The sequence below is a fragment of the Botrytis porri genome, assembly GCF_014898465.1.
Source record: "Botrytis porri strain MUCL 3234 chromosome Unknown BPOR_004, whole genome shotgun sequence".
Lineage (NCBI taxonomy): Eukaryota > Fungi > Ascomycota > Leotiomycetes > Helotiales > Sclerotiniaceae > Botrytis > Botrytis porri.
Window position 1 is genome coordinate 1,643,856 of NW_024066078.1, and position 20,659 is coordinate 1,664,514.

The following is a 20,659-nucleotide window of genomic DNA, read 5'->3' on the forward strand; positions in this document are numbered from 1 at the left end:
AGACTCGCGTGTGCTCTCTATCATCCCGATCCCACTTCCCCCTATACAATCTGTTAAAAAGGGTGGCTATACACATTCCAATATTTGTATAAGCTATAGCAATATTACAATAATTAATGAGGTTAATAAAAAGGCAACTATGTATAATTAAAAGTATCCATTTTATATATCAAGATAACTTATTCAATTTCTAGTTCGGATTTAACATTGTATTGAAAGCTTTTTTCGGTATCTTTCGAATAAGGGATGATTTGTAAGCTACCCAGGTTACTCTAGAATGCACATAGGGTACCTTAGCAGGGGCTATGCTTCTATTCGAATACAATGATTGCTGAGTGTATTTTTAATATGACTATGGAAGTAAACACTATATATATTTCAAGCCGAGTACTATGTACCAGACTTGACTAATCCAGGAAATGAAATGATCAGAAAGATTATATATTATTAGATATCGACGACGCTACTTTTCCCTGTTTGAATAAATACCTTTGGAAGGACATTCGGAATGGAGTTGCTGATCTTCTTGAAGAATATGCCTCTAATTATCTATTACTTCATAACAGATTTCTCTTCTTTGAAAAACTTATCGAATCTTCAAGACATTTTTATTCAAAAATTCCAGAGCAAATCGATCATTGTTGGACTTCTTCAAGGTATTATATATCGTATATTACCATTTGATTTGCTTGCCTTCCTGAGCTTTAGTTATTTTTATTATGAATGCCCTACACAAATCATTCAAAGCTTCATTTACTCGGTGTTGTTGAAATTGATTGCGATTCGGAAAAAATTATAATCTTGAAGTGATAAGTCGAATTAGAGCTCATCTTTATTGTAAAGTATGCCGACTTAGGATCAACAGGTGTTGCAAAAGTTTAAAACTCTAGACCATTAGTTCTATAGAATTTGGGAGATCTTTGTATGACCGCCTACCAAAACTCGTTTAATATGTTGATCAAGTCTTCGTTTGAAGCGACGTCAATGTTGTGTGGATCTGGGTTGATACGATAAACCAACGTAAATAGATAGGGCAGGTTTCATTGATTATAAAGAAAGATGGGTTTACACATTTAAAAAGAAATAGATACGATTTGCAGGAAGCTGTAAATACAGTGAATAAATCTTCTAACGCTTGGGGTTAATACCAATATCATACTCCATAACCACGTATTTTCAATCTCACACCACAATTCCAAGTCAAAACTCCGCAGATGAACAAAAACTCATTATCGTAATTACAAAAATATCTATCAGTATACTAGTATTTGATTCCCAAACTCGCTTCTTGAAATCTCAGAGTCTTCTTTCTTCTGCTCTTCGTCTTCCATAATAGGTGTAGGTATTCATTTCATTCCGTTCCAATCTCGTTTATCTCCAGATTAGACCTGACGCCTTCAAGCTCCTAGTGTTAAAACAACGTGGAAGTCTGATATATTGATGATTAGAATTTTCGTCTTCCTGATCCGTCTCCTCTATAATCCAAGCGAAACCCCAGATCTCTCTTACATTTTAGCTCGCAACCTTAATCCTGACTCGTACTAAAGTAGTACTCATCCCACAACCACAGATAATCTTCGACAACACCCCCAATGAAACTTGGCAAACGGTTACTTGTTCTGTGCAAGAATCCCTTCGTAATATTCTCATAGAAAGCACCTCGTAAGGCCCACCATCCCATTGCCCATCCTCGCTTATTCCACTGTTCTTTCTCAAGAGGAGTGGTTCTGTAATTCTCGCTGCGGAGTTGACGTGCAGCATATTCAATGCTGAGACCTATAGCCCAAGGTTTCCAGGACTTAGGATTCTTGCGGTAATGAGAGAGAGCGATGGCATAGATGACGGGTTGAAGAATGTGCATATATTCTGCATATTGAGAAGGGAGAGTAAGGGGGTTAAGAAGCGAGATTGGCGCTTTGATATCATCGGCGACGAGAACTTTGGAAAGGAGATAGTTTGAGATATCGCTTGGATTTGGGAGATTTGGAAGTGTTAAGCCTGTTCTCTTTAATTTGTATTCTTTTCCCTCGCGATTCTTGCGGAGTTTCTCTTCTTCTCGCATAGCTGCCGTATCGTCGGTATCGAGCCAAGGGGGTATTTCATCGGTTTCCGTAAGTGATTCCTCGGGTATGATATCACGTTCGGGAAGAGGTGGTGTAACAAGTGGTCGTCCTTTGGTGATTCTCAAAAGTAGCAGTTTACAAACCGCTTTGATAAATTCAAGGAATACTACCACTCTCCATCTCATTTTCTCTCCTTTCCTCTTGGCCATCATCTCCCATAATAACTCGGTATATTGTATCATACTCAGTAACATGGCAATTCTTCTATACATCCGATTGCCCTTGACCCAATATTTGGTATATCGATTGTGCGCATTTTGTCTGGGCATACCGGGGAGTTTGGATAGGGCGCGAGAGAGAAGGGTATCATGGTAAAGTGAAAGTAACTGAATGGAAGAATGTAGAGATTCGGATGCGAGTTCGGCATCACGAAATCGGCCGGGTATTATGTATGTTAGAGAGCGCAAAGCGGATTCGATTTGGGTAACGGAAGATTGATTTTTGAGGATGAAGTCAGAATAGAGGTGTAGCGCGTTAGGGACCTTCTCCCGCACACTTTTTAGGGAGTCCATGATTGAGATCTATTCATGAGATAAGATGATCGTTGTGACTGAAGAGATTCTGTGGAGAGAATGAAGATGAAACGCGCTTGTTGGTTGTGAGTGAAGGTTGGATTTGGATATGCCGTCGCAAAGGGGGGTTGGAGCTTAATTTCGATCCTCAGCCTCGGCCCCAGATTTGGACACGCACGTGAATTTTAGTGGTGGGTCGGCAATAAGTTAGCTTCCGCGTTCCATTGCATTAATCCCTGTATATCAAAATTGATAAGGCGAAGCGCGAGGGCAAATCTTGAGATGTATAGCCATAGGTACTGACGAAGTACTAATAAAGTAGAGAAGTGTGTTAGATTTTCCCCTGCGGTTTCTCTTGAGGAGAATTCCGTAATACATCATGCCCAAACGTCGAAGATCGAGTACGTCTCAAAATGATCTACCAATAACGAAGAAACATTGCCTCCCACCTAACAAACGCGATCACATCTCTCATCTTTCCTCGGAGCTCCTCATCCGTATCCTTCATCATCTACCAATTGAGACTCTCCTATCCTGCCACTCTGTTTCTCAACACTTCTATACTCTTACTCACGATTCTCAACTATGGAAATCGTTATACTATTCTCGATTTGTGTTACCACGCGCATTGCGTATCCCGGGGATTAAGAGCCGGGAGAAATCGAACAAAGAAAGAAGTACGGGAGAACTGAGAGAAGAAGGGAGTAGGAATAAATCTGAGAATGAAGAAAGGTTTCGGTTCAGTTCGAGAAGGAGTAGATGGTTAGATGAGGAAGGGTTGAGAAGTAGAGGTGATGGGAGAGAAACCAATTGGAAGAGGCAGTATAAACTAAGGCATAATTGGGCAAGGGGTGCATGTGAGGTTGAAGAGATTGAAATTGCAGAGAGAGGAAATGTACCGAATGTATTGGTGAGGTTAGCAGGAGGAGTGGTAATTACGGTTGGTGAGAATGAGGGTTTGAAGGCTTGGGGTCTTAAGGAGAGGGAATTGATTACGACATGTGGATTAGAGGGGATACCTACGTGCTTAGCCGTCGATGAACAAGATGGAGAGAAAGGAAGATTTGGGATTGTGGTAGGGTTTGAAGACGGAGGTTGGGGAACCTGGGTACTCGATGTGGAAAATAAGATGTTTGTGAAAAAATACAGGCATCCACCGAGCAGTAATGGGATGTTAAGTGCTATAGCCTATGCATATCCATACATATTGAGCATCACAGAAAGGCAGCTTCTTTCTTTCTATACGCTTAATCCTACCGGATCGATACAACAGTCCGAAGACGAGGACGAGAGCAACAATAAACAAGGGAACGTGGATAAATTAATCCGTCCACATCTCTTGACATCTCTCAAATCGCATTCTTCATGGCCGCCACTATCCCTATCCATCCGTCTCACGCCATCCACTATCATCGCCTCAATAGTTTACACCCTCCCAACCTACCTAAGCGGCCACACCATCTCAATTCAAGAACTTCACTTCACTCTCTCCTCGCTCGAGCTCCCAACCCTAAAAAACTCCCGTCTAACCTCCTCTTTCCCCCCTGGCTTTCAACCGCTAACTTCCTCTGCCCCACGCGCTTCTCTACCCCGTCCAACATCTCTCTCTTACGCACACCCCTATATCCTGGCCACACATCCCGATAATACCCTTTCTCTCTACCTCTGCACTAGTACACACACCTCGCTTACTCTTTCTTCTCCCCAGAAATTATTCGGACATACAAGCTCGATTAGTTTCGCAAGTATTACTAGTAGGGGTAAGGCAGTGAGTGTTAGTGAAAGGGGAGGAGAGTTGAGGGTTTGGGAATTGGAACCGGGTATGTTTAGGAAGGGAGAGGGGTCAAGGGTAGAAAGGAGTGTGAGGGTTGGCGAGGGGAAAGAAAGGGTCAATGGCGATGGAGGTGGAGAAGGGGAAGGGAGAAAAATGAATGATACCGAGAAGAGGAAGATGAAAGAAGATCTAGAAAAGAAAATCTGGGTTGGTTTTGATGAGGAAATGGTCATAGTACTGAAATCGAGCGAGGAGGAATCTGGTTGTGAGTGGGAGTGCGACGAAGAGGAACCGAGTCCTGGGCAATTACTTAACAGTGCGCATGATGAGAACGGATTGGCTGCGAGAGAAGCCAATAGACCTGGGTTGGGGAATGGGGGTATACAGCAGCGATTGGTCATATATGATTTTACATAGTGTTATACATATATATAAGGACATTGGGGATCTGAAGTGGAAATGTGGTCATCATACACTACTCATTAACATATGTAGAAGTGACCTTTCTATACATCTCCATGTATGGAAAGAGGGAGGGTATCAATTATTTCTCCCTGCACCTCTCGAGATTTGAATATGTTGAGACAAGGCGAGTCTGTTCACTCGATGGACATCAGGCAATACTTGGCAGGCATCAAAACTAAGGCTTCTCAAAAGTTTTAAGGTTTTTGACTAGAGGTTACGCATGTAGAAGTCTACCTTCTATATTATTGCCAAGTGGAATAGGCCATGCTAGTTCCATTTGATCATCATGAACGCGTACGATTACTAAATGTACACCCAATTTAGATCCAAAGAGCATGGCCAGCTGCAAATTACATACATAGAAAGTGGAAAGATGTCGTCATGGGATACTCATAGTCGCCCCGCATCTTAGATGTACTGTAGCCTAGTAGGCTACCATGAGTAATATCGAGAGATTATACGTAAATACTTGGAAGGGTTAGACTAGGCTCTAGCTACGCAAGGCTGGGAGTTTAATACACTAGCTAATTGTATCACTGGAAATGGAAATCAAATGGACAAGGATGATCGAATGAGAAGTGGTATCCTTTCTTTGAGATGGGACAGAGAAAGACAAAGAAAAATGATGGGAAACGATGGATGGGATTAAAGAGTCTTTGTTTTGTGCTTTCTTATGAGAGGGATAGACATTCTTTATTCTTTCATTCATATTCTCGTCCCCTGAATGACATTGTACTTTCCGAATTGAGTTTCTCCTCTGAGAATCTGGCAAAATGCGATGCTTGATATTATTCTACTCACCCTCTATCAGAAGGGGAGAGAGGTCTACAGATACGAGCATCTTGATCTTTCCGGACGAAACATTATCAATGGTCATCTTGCACTCTAGAAGTTTCCTGAGTTTAATCGAACCCAGAATTTGAACAATGGGGAGGCATAACTGAATCTATCGGTTTCCGATGGTTCTGTCGCTACATCCACTACATTCTCATATGACCTTCGATCTAGTTTCAGATACTTGCCAGAATGTATCTTCAATAGCTACCCATGTTGTTTCATAAATTCAGATGGATTATACAATAAAGAGAGAGAGAATATCCATTCTGTCAAGTAGAATGATGAACAACTCCCTCCCATAAAATCTCACAATCTCAGAACAACTTCTCAACAGTACCTTCCTTGAAGGTATATACAACCCCTCTAATGACCCTATTCACCCTTTCTCTTCATTCCTTACACACACATCACATCACACCACACTACACTTACACACACACACACACACACACACACAAACGAACAACCCAACCAAAAATGTGCAAATCCATCAAAACCGTTTCCCGCTGCAGCCACCCCAGTTACTGGGTCGACAGATGCAAGCACGCTCGCCGCTCCAACATCCAACCCACCACTTGTCCTTACTACCATCAGGACATCGTTCGCAAGAACGATTTGTGCGGGGGATGCAAGGAGAATGAGAAGAAGACGAGGAGATAGGAGGTTAGGAGGTTAGAGAAGATGAGGAGAGGCAAATACAATGGTAATTTCTTCCATTTTTCTTTTGTTATAGTAGTCCTACGATTTTTGCTTTGAGGATTCGGTATAGATGGGATTTAGAGGGGGAAAGAGAAGGAGTATGAGGAGGAGAGGCACATACAATGGTAATTTCTTCCGGGTTCCTTTTGTTGTTGTAGTTTTACGATGCGGTTCTTGCTCGCAGAGGTAAGTTTTTTGAATTAAACGATTTTTTGAGTATTTTGTAATTTCGATGGACTTTTGGTGATTTGATTTGATTTAATTTGACTTGACTTGATTATAACATATCGGTATATATATGAATATAAACAGAATTTCTAGAATAGGTATGCTATGATGTGAACTTGGAATTATATACATATTCTCTCTCCTCGTACCCCCTATTCCCTTCTAATAACAGCTTCTGAACTTTCATAGACTCTGTTTGGTATGGAGTTCTTACTCGAGCTGTGAGGAGAAATATGATGCTTTGAATGAGCATAAGAAGCAATATTTGTGTTACAACTGGAACACCAAATCAGTGTTTGGTTTAGATATACATTGGGAATAGGAAATTGGGATATGCATTCAGACTTCTGATGATAAAGATAGATATACCTACCTAGATTAACGATACTCACTATTATACAAGCGGCAAAACACAGAAATTCCACTCTGGAGGATCTATTTGATCCGACTTCATAGGTAGCAGTAACCTATAAATACTTAGGTAACAAAACTCATAGACACTTCTCATTTTGTGAATTTCTCATTTTGTAGATACAGAATGTTTGTAGTATCTATCTATCTCTATAGGTAGGTAGGTAATATGAGAAGATAGATTGAATCACATCATACTACCGCTCCTAAAATAGAGAGAATCATTTTTAAACGCCCGCGTGCTGCGTCTCTACAATTAAATACCAGCTAGATGAATCAATAGAGAAATGAAAATTCAATCAATCAATCATGATATCCTATCTCCCCTTCTCATACCTACACATATTTTTTCTTCTCTCAATCAAGTGACGAGAAAGAAATCGAGAAAAACTAACCAACTACCTAACATGTTGACCGCTCCCTTCCTCCTCTCTTAATTACTTACAAGTTATTAGGTACAAAACATTAACAATCCAAAATCCATTCGTTAGCTAAAAAAAAAAAAAAAAGACACATCCATTTTTCCCTTTCCTTTCCATTCCATTCCATTCCCAATCCAATTTCCCATTCCTTCCAACTTTTCTCATCTATCTACTACCCATGAAACTTATCGAGGTGCATTTTTCGATTTTGGGGGGAATTTATAAAATTTACCCCTCTATTGTTCTTATCGATAAGCGTGGCTAGGCTCGGCTGGGATGGGCTGGCTGTCAGTTTTGGTTTGGTGGGCGTTTACGGCGGGGAGTGTGATGGGGGAGGCTTCTCATTTTATTTTGATTTTTGAGGGTTTGGGGGGAGTTGACAGGTTTGATGGTTGGTTGTTTGGTTGTTGAGATGGGGGGATGGATATTGAAATGTGTAGATAGATAGGTAGGTAGGTAGGTGTTTAGAGTGAGATGGTATAATGATGTAATTGATATCTACAGGTGTTTTAGAGATGATAGTAGATATTGTGTATTTCAAGGGGCACTGGGGGTACATGTGATCTTTTTGTAGAGGCTGATGTGGGTTTAGATGGGGGTGGTTTTCAGCTTGGTGTGGGATGGTGTGGTATAATATACTATGCTATGATACCTATGACGACGAGTTTACGAAGTACGAGGCGAGATACGAAATTGGGAGGGTATGGGATGGGGTGTGAAGATGTGAAGATTGAATTTCGACGTCATGATAGATTATGATTATGGTTATATAGGAGGGAGGTAAGTTCAGAGTTCAGATGGGTAGATCATAGATAGTGTGGTCGTAAAAAGAGAAGGCTATAAAATGAAATGGGATGGCGATATAATCTACACAGTCCAGTCCGTACCTCAATCGATGAATAGTAATCTTACCTACCTATGCAAAGCTGATATATGCATGCCATGTATACTAGATCTACTGGACGTGCATGGGAAGAGATGTCGTGTTTATGCTTCTACTTCTGTGCAGGTTGCAGCGGGCGAACTAAGAAATGGATGGAGGAAGTGGGATGTGCAACTGGGTGAATGGGCAATGTATGCACGGAGATGCTTTTGTGATGGTTTGGGTTGTGTTTGGTGTTTGGGTTGTTTCATTTAGATGCGTCGAGAGGTGCATGTTTCAGTGCTTTTCGGATGGGTTCGGGGATGGGAAAGAGGGGTTGGGGGGTACGGGATGGGAGGACGGGGAATACGAAGGTGAGGGAGGAGAGATGGGAGAGATGGGAGAGATGGGAGAGATGGGAGAGATGGGAGAGATGGGAGAGATGGGAGAGATGGGAGAGATGGGAGAGATGGGAGAGATGGGAGAGATGGGAGAGATGGGAGAGATGGGACAGATGGGACAGAGATTGGGGGATTGGATTGGGAAGATTAGGAAGGTTGGTTGAGATGTGCTATGTGCTATGTGCTATGTTAGAAGGGGTGAGGTGATCTTGGTGATGAGGTGATGACTTTGTATCATATGATCGGGGCGATAGAAATGGGATGGTGGGGTGGTGAGACAAGATGGGATCGTAATGTTTGCATGTGATGATAGGGATGATGGTCTCTGCGCTTGTTCAAAGATATTAGCAAGAACAGATTTGAATCTCTTCTTGATTCATGAATTGAAGAGAGATAATTGGAGGGGCAGATGACCTTTTTATTGGTGAAGAAGGGGGGGGAGGATGGGGATTTAAACCTTGTATGGTAGATTCAAAGGGACGGATGATCACTTCATGAGAACCTTCTTCCTCTATCTAACTCATGATTCGTACCTAGCTAGTCTCGAGTACATCTCTATCTATAGTCAAGCTTATCCAAATCGCTCTAAGCTCTCTGAAGTCTCAAACCAAAGTTAATGAGAAGAGCACGCAAGTAAGGGGGTGTGTAGATAAACGATTCATGATAGATTCAAACTGCATGCACGAGACGAATAGCACAACATTCTCCACCCCAGAGCGAAGAAGCGCGCATTTATCACCAATGAAGCGAAGCAATGCTACTCAAGCACGGTAGGGAAAGTACTGTGTTGTACACCACAAGTGATTAAGTTCCTGTAGAAGAGTGGGGTACGTCATGATGATTTGGAGATGGGACATGACACCAGAGAGATGCCAATTGCGAAAGTCCAGTTGTTTTACGAAGGACTCTTGTGTGCATCATTGGGCTTTCGGATATGGAGAGAAAGGAGGGTTAGGTAGATGTAGGTCGATGGCTAGTCCGACATGATTGGGAATGGGGTGGAAACACGTGTACGAACGATGGTCAAAGGATGAACTCACTAGTTGGTTCGGGTGCTTGGAAAGTGCTGTAAGGTTGAAACACGTTGAAGAAGGGAAATGAGGGAGGCTTGTGGGATAAAGTCGAATAGGATAGAAGAGGAGGGGGAGAGACATTTGTCAGAACTCAATTGCAAATTGGGTTGCGGATGATGTGGAGTTACGGAGTATGGTTGTAATGAAACTGGAGATGATTATGCTGGTTGAGTTGTGAAAGGAAAGGAAGGGGAAGGGAAAGGGAAAGGGAAAGGGAAAGGGAAAGGGAGGCGAAGGAAAGCAACGGAAAGCAAAGCAACGCAACGGAAGGCAAGGCGAGGCAAGGCAAGACAAAACATATATCTATCATAGTTCTAGAACGGGATAAAGTCAATTGAGGCGAAGTAAGATATAGTGGAGAGGAGGTGAGTACTGAAGAGGTCATTGGCGACCATGAGGATAGATAGACGAGACACATTCAAAATTGCATGAATGGAATCAAGACTTTTGGACACCCTGATTTCAAAGGATGTTGGATGGATGGATGGGATGTCTTGGACCAATTGAGAGAGAAAATAAGCTGATGATGGAGTCAAATTGATACGTTTACGGATGATAAGAATGAATTGGATTATGATTGAGACAATTGTTTCCAATTGAGATCAATTGAGTTGTTGTTTACGAGAAATCTGATTTCTTCATGATGGATGGATGGATGGATGGATGGATGAATGAATGAATGAATGAATGAAGTGAAGCCTCATGTAAGATATGATAGAGTATCGGCTTTCCCCACATGCATCTTCATCAAGCATCTTCACCATGGTCCATGGGCAAACACACGCAAGCAAGAGGCAGCATTAGCATTAGCAGCAGCAGCAGCAGCAGCAGCATCTATGCATTATTTTGGTCAATTCCCACTTATGCAATCATGCCTTTTCATTTCTCTTCTACTACCAAATATTTGCCCCATGAAGATAAATTTCCAATATTTTATTTTCCAATTCTGCTGCATTTCCCTGATACATTTCCTTAGTGCATTCAGATGTCAGCCTGACCTGTTGACTAAACCTAACATAGTATAATGTATCATATCACCAGCCAATTAATTAACCAATGAATTAATTATCCCACCAAGCTAAACCCAACCATGAACTTCTTCCAAGTTGTTCCCTCATGGTGAGTCACATCTTCTGTTACACATCTTCCTTCACTTCTTTCGCCTCTTTCATTCGACCAACCCATCCATATTGACCAACCACACGTTTCAATTGTCTTTTTTCTCGCAACCCAACTCATCTGAAAAGTCTGCCACAGTCTCCATCATCCATGAACGGAAAGAAAAAGAGGGCTCAGTTCTCAATTGGCGTGTCCGAAGCATTAAGATATGGGTAGATGATCTCATTGAGTCGAATGAGAGTTTGAGTTATCAATTGATTGATTTGTATCCATCACAATGAGACAATTGAGTGGTGAGTATAAGAGTGAGTGCGTGTGAGTATGAGGGATGGATGCTATGAGCACCTAGGGATGATGATGAGGGTGAGTACAGTAATTGAAATCAATCTTTTATCTCGTCCCCCCCTTCTATTAGGTTCTCACCGACCGAAGCAAAGCAAAGCAAAGCAAGCCTCGAAAAAATAGTTACTCCATATCTCACTCAACAGCTATTTTGATTTGGATTTTGATTTTGCCTTCCAATATATCTACCTGGCTGACGAATGGTTGGAACATTATATCAGCATATCATGATATGATTGGTCAATTGATGAATGATAGTATCCTTCTGGTAACTTCTACCTGAACAAGAGAAAAAGGCAAGCAGCAGAAATGTATCTAGCTATTTAGCCATTTAGCTATCTAGCACTCTAGCTCTTTAGCACCGACGAAATCTGATACTATTGAAAAGAGGACGCATGTACCTACTTCTCACTATACCACCGCTTCCCGGGACTGCCCGCCTCCTTCACTAGTACACGCAGACACAGCTACCATCACTCTAAACAAAAACAGAGAATCCCAGGTAGGTGATCAAAAAGAAAAGAAAGAAGAAAAAAAAAAAGAATCAGGCAATACAAACAAAGATCAAGACCCATTGGCACCAATCAGGACTATTCACATCAGTCTAAGAAACATTCAAGTCTAACCGCTGCCTGACCTGACCAAGAAGCAAATTCACTCTAAAACAGCATTCACACATACCTAGGTACCTCCTTTTTTTTATCATTATTTTATTATTATATTATCTCTTGTCTCTGTCCCCGCCGTTACCAGATTTTTTATTGATTTTTATTGAAATTAGAATTGGAATTGGAATTGGAATTAGAACTAGAATTCGAATTCTATTTCTATTTTCATTGTTATTATTATATTATTATCCTCATCAACATCACCATTTTTCTTATTTTATTATTTACTACTTTTATCAAGACAACCCAAAACTTGATAATCATCACACCCAAGAACTAGGATAACACCCTACATACCTTTGACAAAGTACCATCTTCCAATTGCGCTTATTAGTGCATGACCAGTTGAATTGATCACCTCGTGGCAGCCTACGAACCGTCCGCTGCGTATTTTGGAATGACTGGTTAGAGTCATCCGCCTCCATCCATATTCATACACACTCCATACACACTACGCACACACTTTATACATCTTCTCACACCTCCCTCCTTTTTTCTCACTCAATAAGAAGTACCATACTATACCAGGCGCCAGACTTATTATACTTATTGTTCATCTCCCACCTTCTCTCTCTCTCTGTCTCTCTCTCTCTCTCGCACATGCAATTCGTTTCCTCCCGTTGCTTGCTTCTTCTTATTTAACATCTCATCATCAAGCATACATCCCTACCTCAACTCAACTCAAATCATTGCCATCTACTTTGCATCTGATTCACAATTGATTGCATTCCTCTCTACATTCACCAACAACAATAACGTAATACCCCGCCATACCTCAATTGAAATCCCATCTTCAATAAGCAAGAGGCCGATCACACTTTGCATTGAATTGGGATCAATCACAAAGAACTTTCCAGCCTAATCCTCAGCTGACCAACACTACGCAACACTTACTTATACACAGCCTTCTTGACAATATCTACGATATATCTGTCTCAATCCCCCGACCTTTTTCTGTAGTTCAAAAATCATCTCGACGGATTTAAAGAAGCGGGATATCCGATTCCTATTTGCTTGCTAGACCGAGAGTGGCGCGGGGCAACGAACAAACGATTATGGATGACAAAACATTCACCTCGATCCGGCAACCTTCTACTACCTTCGATTTTAGACACTCACCAATTACTACAAAACCATTCATCAATTCAACAACCTCTACTCCTACACACTCAACTCAATCCATCAAACCAATTCGTGCAGCATCTTCTCGCCCCATGAGTATGGAACTCAAGAATAAGCTTGATATCGCCAGTACGCTTATGTCACCTCCAGAACCACTTCCTCTCGATAACTTTACACATTCGTGCCTGCCATTCACAATGGATTCAAAGATGCGCAAATTACATTCAATCGTCGGTGCGACGTTTCCCATATCGCCACCTGTGTCTCCAGAGACCAAGGCTAGGTCACCAGAAGAGCCTGCTGGTTCACAAGCAATTACCGATCCAATTCTATATCCACTTTCCGACAATCACAGCACATCTGCCACTCAACCATCCCTCTTCGCAGATAATGACGATCCTCTGGTTACACACCGTGTAGTCGATGGGCATGTTGCAGCCAGGAAAGCTAGCATGTTCCGAGAAGCCTCCCCTCCACGCCGCGATGAGTACGAGCTCGCTCTCGAATTTAAATCACAAGTTGTTAAGATCATGTCAAAGGATCCGGCTCTTTGGTTACGACGGGAGATGGTTTATCTGAGGAGAGATCGAGAGTTACAATCCGGTGCAAGACGATGGACAAATATTGCTCCTGCAGTGGGAAGAAGCACAAGAGTTCTAGGCAACACTGCTACAAGAGTCACAAAGACAGTACGCCCTCCTCGACCTACCCAGACACCTCGAGGTGTACGTACAGTATCCTCGACAACTCCTGGTCCCGATGTCAAGCGAGTTGCTCGGGAAGATAAGGATTTTGAGAATCTTCCCGATTACTGTCCACCAATCACTAGCCTTCCCAATAAACCCAATTCATTGAAAGTGGATTGGAAGGGAGCCCCAATTGATTTACGCAGCGACCCAAACGTTCATCTTCTCCATCCGGACGAGGTCTCTCTTGCGGCCAATCTTCGTCTTGATTGTGCAACTTATCTTACCTCCAAACGTCGAATCTTTATGAAACGAATTGAAGCATTGAGAGTCGGAAAAGAGTTCAGAAAGACAGACGCTCAACAGGCATGTAAGATTGATGTCAACAAGGCTAGCAAACTTTGGCAAGCATTTGACAAGGTTGGCTGGCTCAATCCATCATGGGTCAAGAAGTATGCCTAGAGCGATGACTCTTGTCGGCTGATCAATTTTTTTGCCACTCAACACTATCACCTACCACTATGATTCTACTGGTATTCATACCACTATACGAGCCACGATTACGACCTCTGCCTGCCTTTTTTATCCATGAAATATTTATCTTTTTTAACTGCATTGCGACGGTCATTCGCTTACACTGAGACTCAGTTTTTCTTGACATCGCAGTTTGACAAGCATATGGTACTTGGTTCATTTGTTTTCTTTCTATTTTTCTGCCTGGTGCATATCATACATACATATCAACATCATATTATCTTGCATCGGGCTGCTTTGATACCCAAGAGAGCCTGCCCAGCTCCTCTCTCACGATAGCTTTTTTCTTGTTTCATCTCTTTTGTTATTTATGGCAGGGGAATATTATATTCCAGCGTGTCTCATTTCTTGCTAATTATTCTTTGACTTTAAAGTCTGGATACATACATCTTCAACACTGTGGATGAATTTTTTCATTTCTTTTTCATTTTTAGAAAGGATGGATTAGTTTGTTCTATGGAATATGGTTGACCTCCTGCATGGAGGGAACACCATTGGGCGTTTTGATTGACATATGAGTGGTATCAACTCTACTCGTGGACCATGGATGGTCTGGTTGTGGGGGTATGGCATGGCATGGCATGGCATGGATGGGGCTTGTTTGAGGACTGGTTGGTTGCATTGGGTATGGGGTGGGCGGATTTTTTCTACGTGCGTACAGATTGGATTGGACTGGAAGATTTGTGAGCGAGAGGAACACAACAATGAGTGCACAGTGTGGTCTGTCATGGCATGTCATTAGATTGAATAGTTGTGGCCTTTGAAAACTCGAGAATTATCTTGTATGAGAATGGATGGATGGATGAATGGATGGATCAATGAAAGTTGGAGATGGATGAATACATACAGATATAGAGTGTCAAAGTGCGTAATTAGTACGTTGTGGGTTGGAAAGTTAGATAGTCTCTCTTCCATGATAATTCTGGCATTGATATATTTTAAGCATCTTTGACGATTGTGTGTGAGTTTGGATGTTGGATGTTGGATGTTTTTGTGATCTTTCTTTGATTGAATGGGTGGATGGAGGGGAGTGCATGTTGCCAACGTGTTTGTATTATCCGTATTGTTTGGTTGCTTAATAGTGAATCAATCGTTAATGCATGTACTCGAGTAGTTTGAGTTACCTACCTACCTACCTACCTACGTATGCGTAGATACGTACTAAGAACATATAGATAGATATGACATCCCATCCCATCTATCTCAGCCAATCTATAAAAGCTATACAATACAAAGTATGTAGTACATGATACATAATACATAGCACGGAGCTAGCTACCCAGGTACCCAGCTACCCAGCTAGCTACTCAGTTAGCTAACCGATAAACGATAAACGATAGATGATAAATGATAATTTACTCCCCCCCCCCTTTTTGTATGCATTACTCACAAGCGAGATGTGCTGGTTGTTATTACGATGGGTACTGCTATTGCTGCTGCGATGAGTATTGTGGTGAGGATACTGGTATTGCGATGAGGATACTCTGAAGCCTAGACCCTGGATCTTGGAGTGATTTTCATGATTTTCATGGGTTTTTGCGGGTTTAACGGGTGTGTTGGATATACTTTGTGATTTTGAACTTTGGTTTCCTTTTCTTTTTCTTTTTCTTCGAGGGTTTGAGGTTTTGAGGTTTAGTTTTATTTTTGATATCTACTTTTGATATCTATTTGTTTAATATGTAATATGTAATATGTAAACCTGGATGGATTGAGGAAGAGAGTGAGAGAGAGAGAGGATTTCACGATTCTTTTACCATGGAATATGATGTCATGATGTGATATGATATGAGATATCTATCCGATTCTATCATTGATATCTGCATAGTACTGTAGCATGTCAAGAATTTTGGTTCGGTTTGTCGCTTATTGTGACAGATGGATGGATGGATAGATGAATGATGCGCGGAAAGAAACTTCGTTTCTACGAAATTAAGAGGGCTCTAGATAAGATGCTTGTTTGACGGGGAGTGAGTGATGCTCTCATTTTTATGATATATACTATCTTATCACATTTTCTAGTATCAAACTGTATAGTAGTAGGTAGGTATTCAGAGAAACTTTTATTCTTAGAATCATTAAATCGTATCCTATCTTATCCTATTCTATCATCCTATTCATCTCGTCAAGAAATTCTTTTATTAATATTACCCCGGATTTTCAAGCACAATCAAGCCATTCCCTGTCCAGAATTAAGTAGACCCTCTCTCTTCGCCTCATTAATAGCCTTTAACTTTGCTGTTCCTACACCCGCAACACCAGCCTGTTGGTCCTTGCCCAACCACGGTTTGACTGCATCACCCAACATACTTCCGGAAAGGAAATAGACGAACAATCCGAGAATAATCAATACAAATGCAATTGGATACAAATAGTAGATGGTGTATCCGAAAACGTTGATACCAATGACCACACCCCAGAAATTGGCTGTGAGAAGCGAGATATCAAAGAATGCCGCAGATGCCATTCGTAGAATAATAGGAGCGAGGGTATAGAAAAGTGTAAGAGCGAGTGTATAACCAACAATATAACCTCCGACTTGGCCGTCCCAGACGGCGGTCTGGAAAGAGTGACGATCAAATATGGCAGCTGTGATACCGTTGATGATAATACCAAAGAGTCCAAGCATGCCTAAAACTTCATACATTGGACGTTTGGAAACGAACCATTCTTCAAAAACGTTTGAGAGACCATAGAGGGTAGCGCCGGCTAATGCAAACAGATCGCCCTTCAACATGGTAGGTGGGTTGCCTCCATTGGTACCAGTGATATGATCAGATGCAAGAAGAATACCCATACCACCACAGCAAACGAGAATGGAAATGACTTGGAGCCACTTGTATCGAACACCGAGGAAAAGGAACGAGACGATTACAACGCAAACGATGGACCAAAAGTTGATGAGTTGAGCGCTGAGGACATTAGCTGTAGGATGTTAATAATTTTGTAATATGAATTGTTGAGAAAATAGGAATACGTACTCCATCGGTAAGCCAACACAGTGAAATAATTTCCCTCAACATCCATGAAAGATAAGATGATATACTTCCAGCCATCTACCCAGAGAAGCTTGAAATAATCTCTCCATCCATACTTGTAGATGGTGTAAGTCGTGTAGATGGCGCACAACACAATGTAGTTGAAGAGAGTCTGGAAAGCTGGGATCGAAGTTCCCTTATTCGCAAGGAGTGTAGTGAATGTATTGGTAGCCGTGATACAAAGGGAGAGAATTTGTCTGTGAAACGAATAGGTTAGAATTGAAATAATGTGCTGAAATTGATTGGCATAATATAAGACGTAACAAGTCCTTTTCAGGGCAATGGTGTTAGTTGTCTCATGGCTTGGTCTCCCAAGCTCTGAAGTAGCAAATACTTTAAAGTTGCAAAACATCATATGGACTCGTTGCCATCTTATGTCAACACGGCGCGAAAGCAGAAAAACTTACCCAAGAATTAAGATAATCCAAAAGTCTCTTGTAAGCAAATAAGCCCACCACTTTTTATTTTTGGTCTCCAAGTTTTCAATGGCATGTTCCAAAATCTCTCCATCGACTTGATTTCCTGCGGCTCTATCGCTAGCCATATCAGAGCTTCCACTGCCCTCAGCGCCATCGCTGGATTTTATATGCCTGTCTCCTTCCAAAGCATTGACATTGGCCTCTACTCCGGTACTTTTCCCACCGTCTCCCATTTTGGAACTCATATTGTATTTCCCGAATCTTTCTCTATGGAATTCCAATTGATCCTGGCCCTCGTCTTGATATTCAGAGTTGACGTCTAGGTCTGAGTCTGAATGGAAGGTGTCTTCTAAGAGTCCGATTGTCGATTGTAGATCCACGATTAGTGCCGAAAAGGGTTTCCAGTACTTGGTTTGACGAAAGGTGGTAATTTGGGTAGTAATGACGTTTGCCGAACGAGGGGTCGTTTACTAAGTTATAGTCGGCTTATCGTAAAGTCGATTTCCCCAATGTGCAAATTGATTAATAAGTCTTTCTACTCCTCCACCGTTGTAAATTGTGAGCGCAAAGACTTCAAGTCGCTCACTGTGATAATTATCTTATCTGGTTCATTGACCGATATCGTATACAGATGAGATTCAGTGAAGAGCAAAAGAAGAAGAAGAAGAGAATCAGTGATGGGAATTCAGATTACTTTAACTTTTTTGATAAGCCTCCATTTATCAAATAGTGGGGCATGAGGTGCATAGTGGATCCATCCGACGAGCAGAGTTCGTTAAGGGAAAGTTTGTGATTGGATTAATGTAAGAACCAGGATCTCGTCCGAAGCTAAGGGCGGGACAATGTGAGCTTAGACTGGGGCCGGACAACCCCGATGAAGAAAAATGAAGAGTTTTTTGGTAGTAAAATTGGATCAGTGGATTGGATGAGTGAGTTTGTGAATACATTGAGAAGTGGCAGGACGACGTGGACGGTGAAGAATATCTGACACATGGGAATTGAGAAGTACGTGGGATATCTAGTCTCCAGAAATATGATATGTACGCCACTTTTTACAGCTCCACAAACGCCATCAAGCCATGTTTCGTCTCATTCGTGATATACACTTGGGCTTTTCGAATATGTGCATGTGCAGTATCTCACTCAACCCAAGAACTCCTTCAGTGGCCCGCCGACATGTTCTACATCCAATAAGAATGTATCATGTCCAAATTGGCTCACGTCTTCTCCAAGCTCAACATGACTTACTTTGGTATTCCCTGCCTTTCTCAGCGTGTCGGCAATCTCTCTTTGCTGCCATGCAGGAAACAAGATATCGCTAGAAATGCCCATAACTAGAGTAGGATGATCTTTCATGGCTTTCATCCCAGATACCAAGTCCGCAGGGGGACCTGAAGATGGCTCAATGGGTGTATTGATATCTGTTGTCCCATTTGCTTCTGGTTGTTCCTGGTATGGGCTATCTGGAAGAGTAAGGCTGCATGCGAGAGAAGATTCAGAACCAGCCCCATTTCCCTTACGGGCTAAATTATCTGCCCTTCGTGATGAAGCCGCCAGCTGATTTGTCGCTCCGAGGTCAAAGAGGTCCATAGCTTTGCTGACATATAGAAGACTATTTGCATCATACTCCAAACAAAATTTCTCGCCTGCATGATCTAGATACGTCTCGATAAGGAAGTCTGGACACAAGGCAGGTTGCTTGCTTGAATCGGCTCTTCGTCGACCAAATCTTAACTCCCATTCAGGTCCTGAACGGTATGTTACAGTTGCAATTTCACGCGCAAGTTTCATGCCTGCGTGAGGGGGAATATGATCGTAGTAAAATCCCCGATTCCAATTCTTGTCCATCATCAACACTTGCCGTTGAGTATGGCGCATTGCAATGCTGTAAGGATGGCTTCGGGCACATCCAGAAATACTGGCCACTCGACCAACTCGTTCAGGAAACAGAACACCAGCAGCCAATGACTGCATACCACCCATACTCGAACCAACACTCGCATATAGTTTTTTGACACCTAATCCATCGAGTAATCGAAACTGTGCCCGCACCATATCCTCCATGGTAAGAATTGGAAATCTCGTCGCATATCGTTTTCCGTCTGCTGGGTCAATTGTCGATGGTCCTGTCGAACCATAACACCCCCCAATAACATTCGTGCATATGATATGATACTTGTTCGTATCAAGGCTTTTATCCGGACCTATAAACTTTTCCCACCACCCTGGCTTAGGATTCGCTTCTGTTGAATGTGCATGTGAAGATGCAGACAATCCAGTGTGCAGTAAAATGACGTTCGACTTGTCTGCGTTCATTTCACCCCATGATTCATAAGCAATGTCGAATTCTCGCAATACTCCCCCCCAGTCAAGCAATAAAGGATCATCGCAGTGAAATTTAAGTGTCACTCCGCTAGTATAAGATGGTTCTGGGCCACTTGAAAGGGATCGAGCTTCTAAGGTCGCAGACTTGGTTTCGAGAGCATCTAGACAAGGGAATGCCATGGCCGGATTAGAAGCCTCTGCCAATGACGCCGGAGTAGCATTTCGTGAGCTAGATCCATGGCAGGATCTAGAGATATTTTGTGAGGATGTTTGGAGAGGGGTGATAGCTTGAAAAGCCAATTGTCTTGTCCAAAGTCTTGGAGCAGCTTTCGTACCCCTCACACCTGTTCTCGCAGTCGTGATAAGACTCCTGGCAGCATTCATCTTTGATGGTTCGAAGATTAAGAAGAAATCATTGTTTCACTGAAGTTTGAGAAATCAACTTACACTTTAGAATTAATATGCAATTTTGTTTTGTCAGCGGATTCGGTCAAAACAAAAGCAGCCACCACTGGCTTACAATGCAGCTTCTAGATAGCACTATTATCTCTTTCAGCCAATTGCGTGCTAGAACGTGACATTTAGCTGGGTACATAGAAGGC

General features: G+C 42.0%; 5 protein-coding genes across 5 annotated transcripts; 2 read left to right on the plus strand and 3 right to left on the minus strand.

Moving 5' to 3' along the window:
- Positions 1-1,525: 1,525 nt before the first annotated feature.
- On the minus strand, positions 1,526-2,635 carry EAF01_003430 (uncharacterized protein; the record flags this gene model as incomplete). Its single annotated transcript, XM_038911684.1, has 1 exon — positions 1,526-2,635. The coding sequence occupies one exon, from the start codon at positions 2,633-2,635 to the stop codon at positions 1,526-1,528; it is 1,110 nt and encodes a 369-aa protein (XP_038772919.1).
- A 379-nt stretch (positions 2,636-3,014) lies between these two features.
- On the plus strand, positions 3,015-4,826 carry EAF01_003431 (uncharacterized protein; the record flags this gene model as incomplete). The annotated part of the gene is made up of 1 exon (XM_038911685.1): positions 3,015-4,826. The coding sequence occupies one exon, from the start codon at positions 3,015-3,017 to the stop codon at positions 4,824-4,826; it is 1,812 nt and encodes a 603-aa protein (XP_038772920.1).
- An 8,165-nt stretch (positions 4,827-12,991) lies between these two features.
- Positions 12,992-14,206, plus strand: EAF01_003432 (uncharacterized protein; the record flags this gene model as incomplete). The annotated part of the gene is made up of 1 exon (XM_038911686.1): positions 12,992-14,206. One exon carries the CDS (start codon positions 12,992-12,994, stop codon positions 14,204-14,206), a length of 1,215 nt encoding a protein of 404 aa, XP_038772921.1.
- A 2,115-nt stretch (positions 14,207-16,321) lies between these two features.
- EAF01_003433 (uncharacterized protein) lies at positions 16,322-18,434 on the minus strand. Its single transcript, XM_038911687.1, has 3 exons — positions 17,721-18,434; positions 17,257-17,510; positions 16,322-17,200 (listed from the first exon to the last, which is right to left on the minus strand). The coding sequence occupies exons 1-3, from the start codon at positions 17,975-17,977 to the stop codon at positions 16,446-16,448; spliced, it is 1,266 nt and encodes a 421-aa protein (XP_038772922.1). The 5' UTR covers positions 17,978-18,434; the 3' UTR covers positions 16,322-16,445.
- A 441-nt stretch (positions 18,435-18,875) lies between these two features.
- Positions 18,876-20,441, minus strand: EAF01_003434 (uncharacterized protein; the record flags this gene model as incomplete). Its single annotated transcript, XM_038911688.1, has 1 exon — positions 18,876-20,441. The coding sequence occupies one exon, from the start codon at positions 20,439-20,441 to the stop codon at positions 18,876-18,878; it is 1,566 nt and encodes a 521-aa protein (XP_038772923.1).
- Positions 20,442-20,659: the final 218 nt, after the last annotated feature.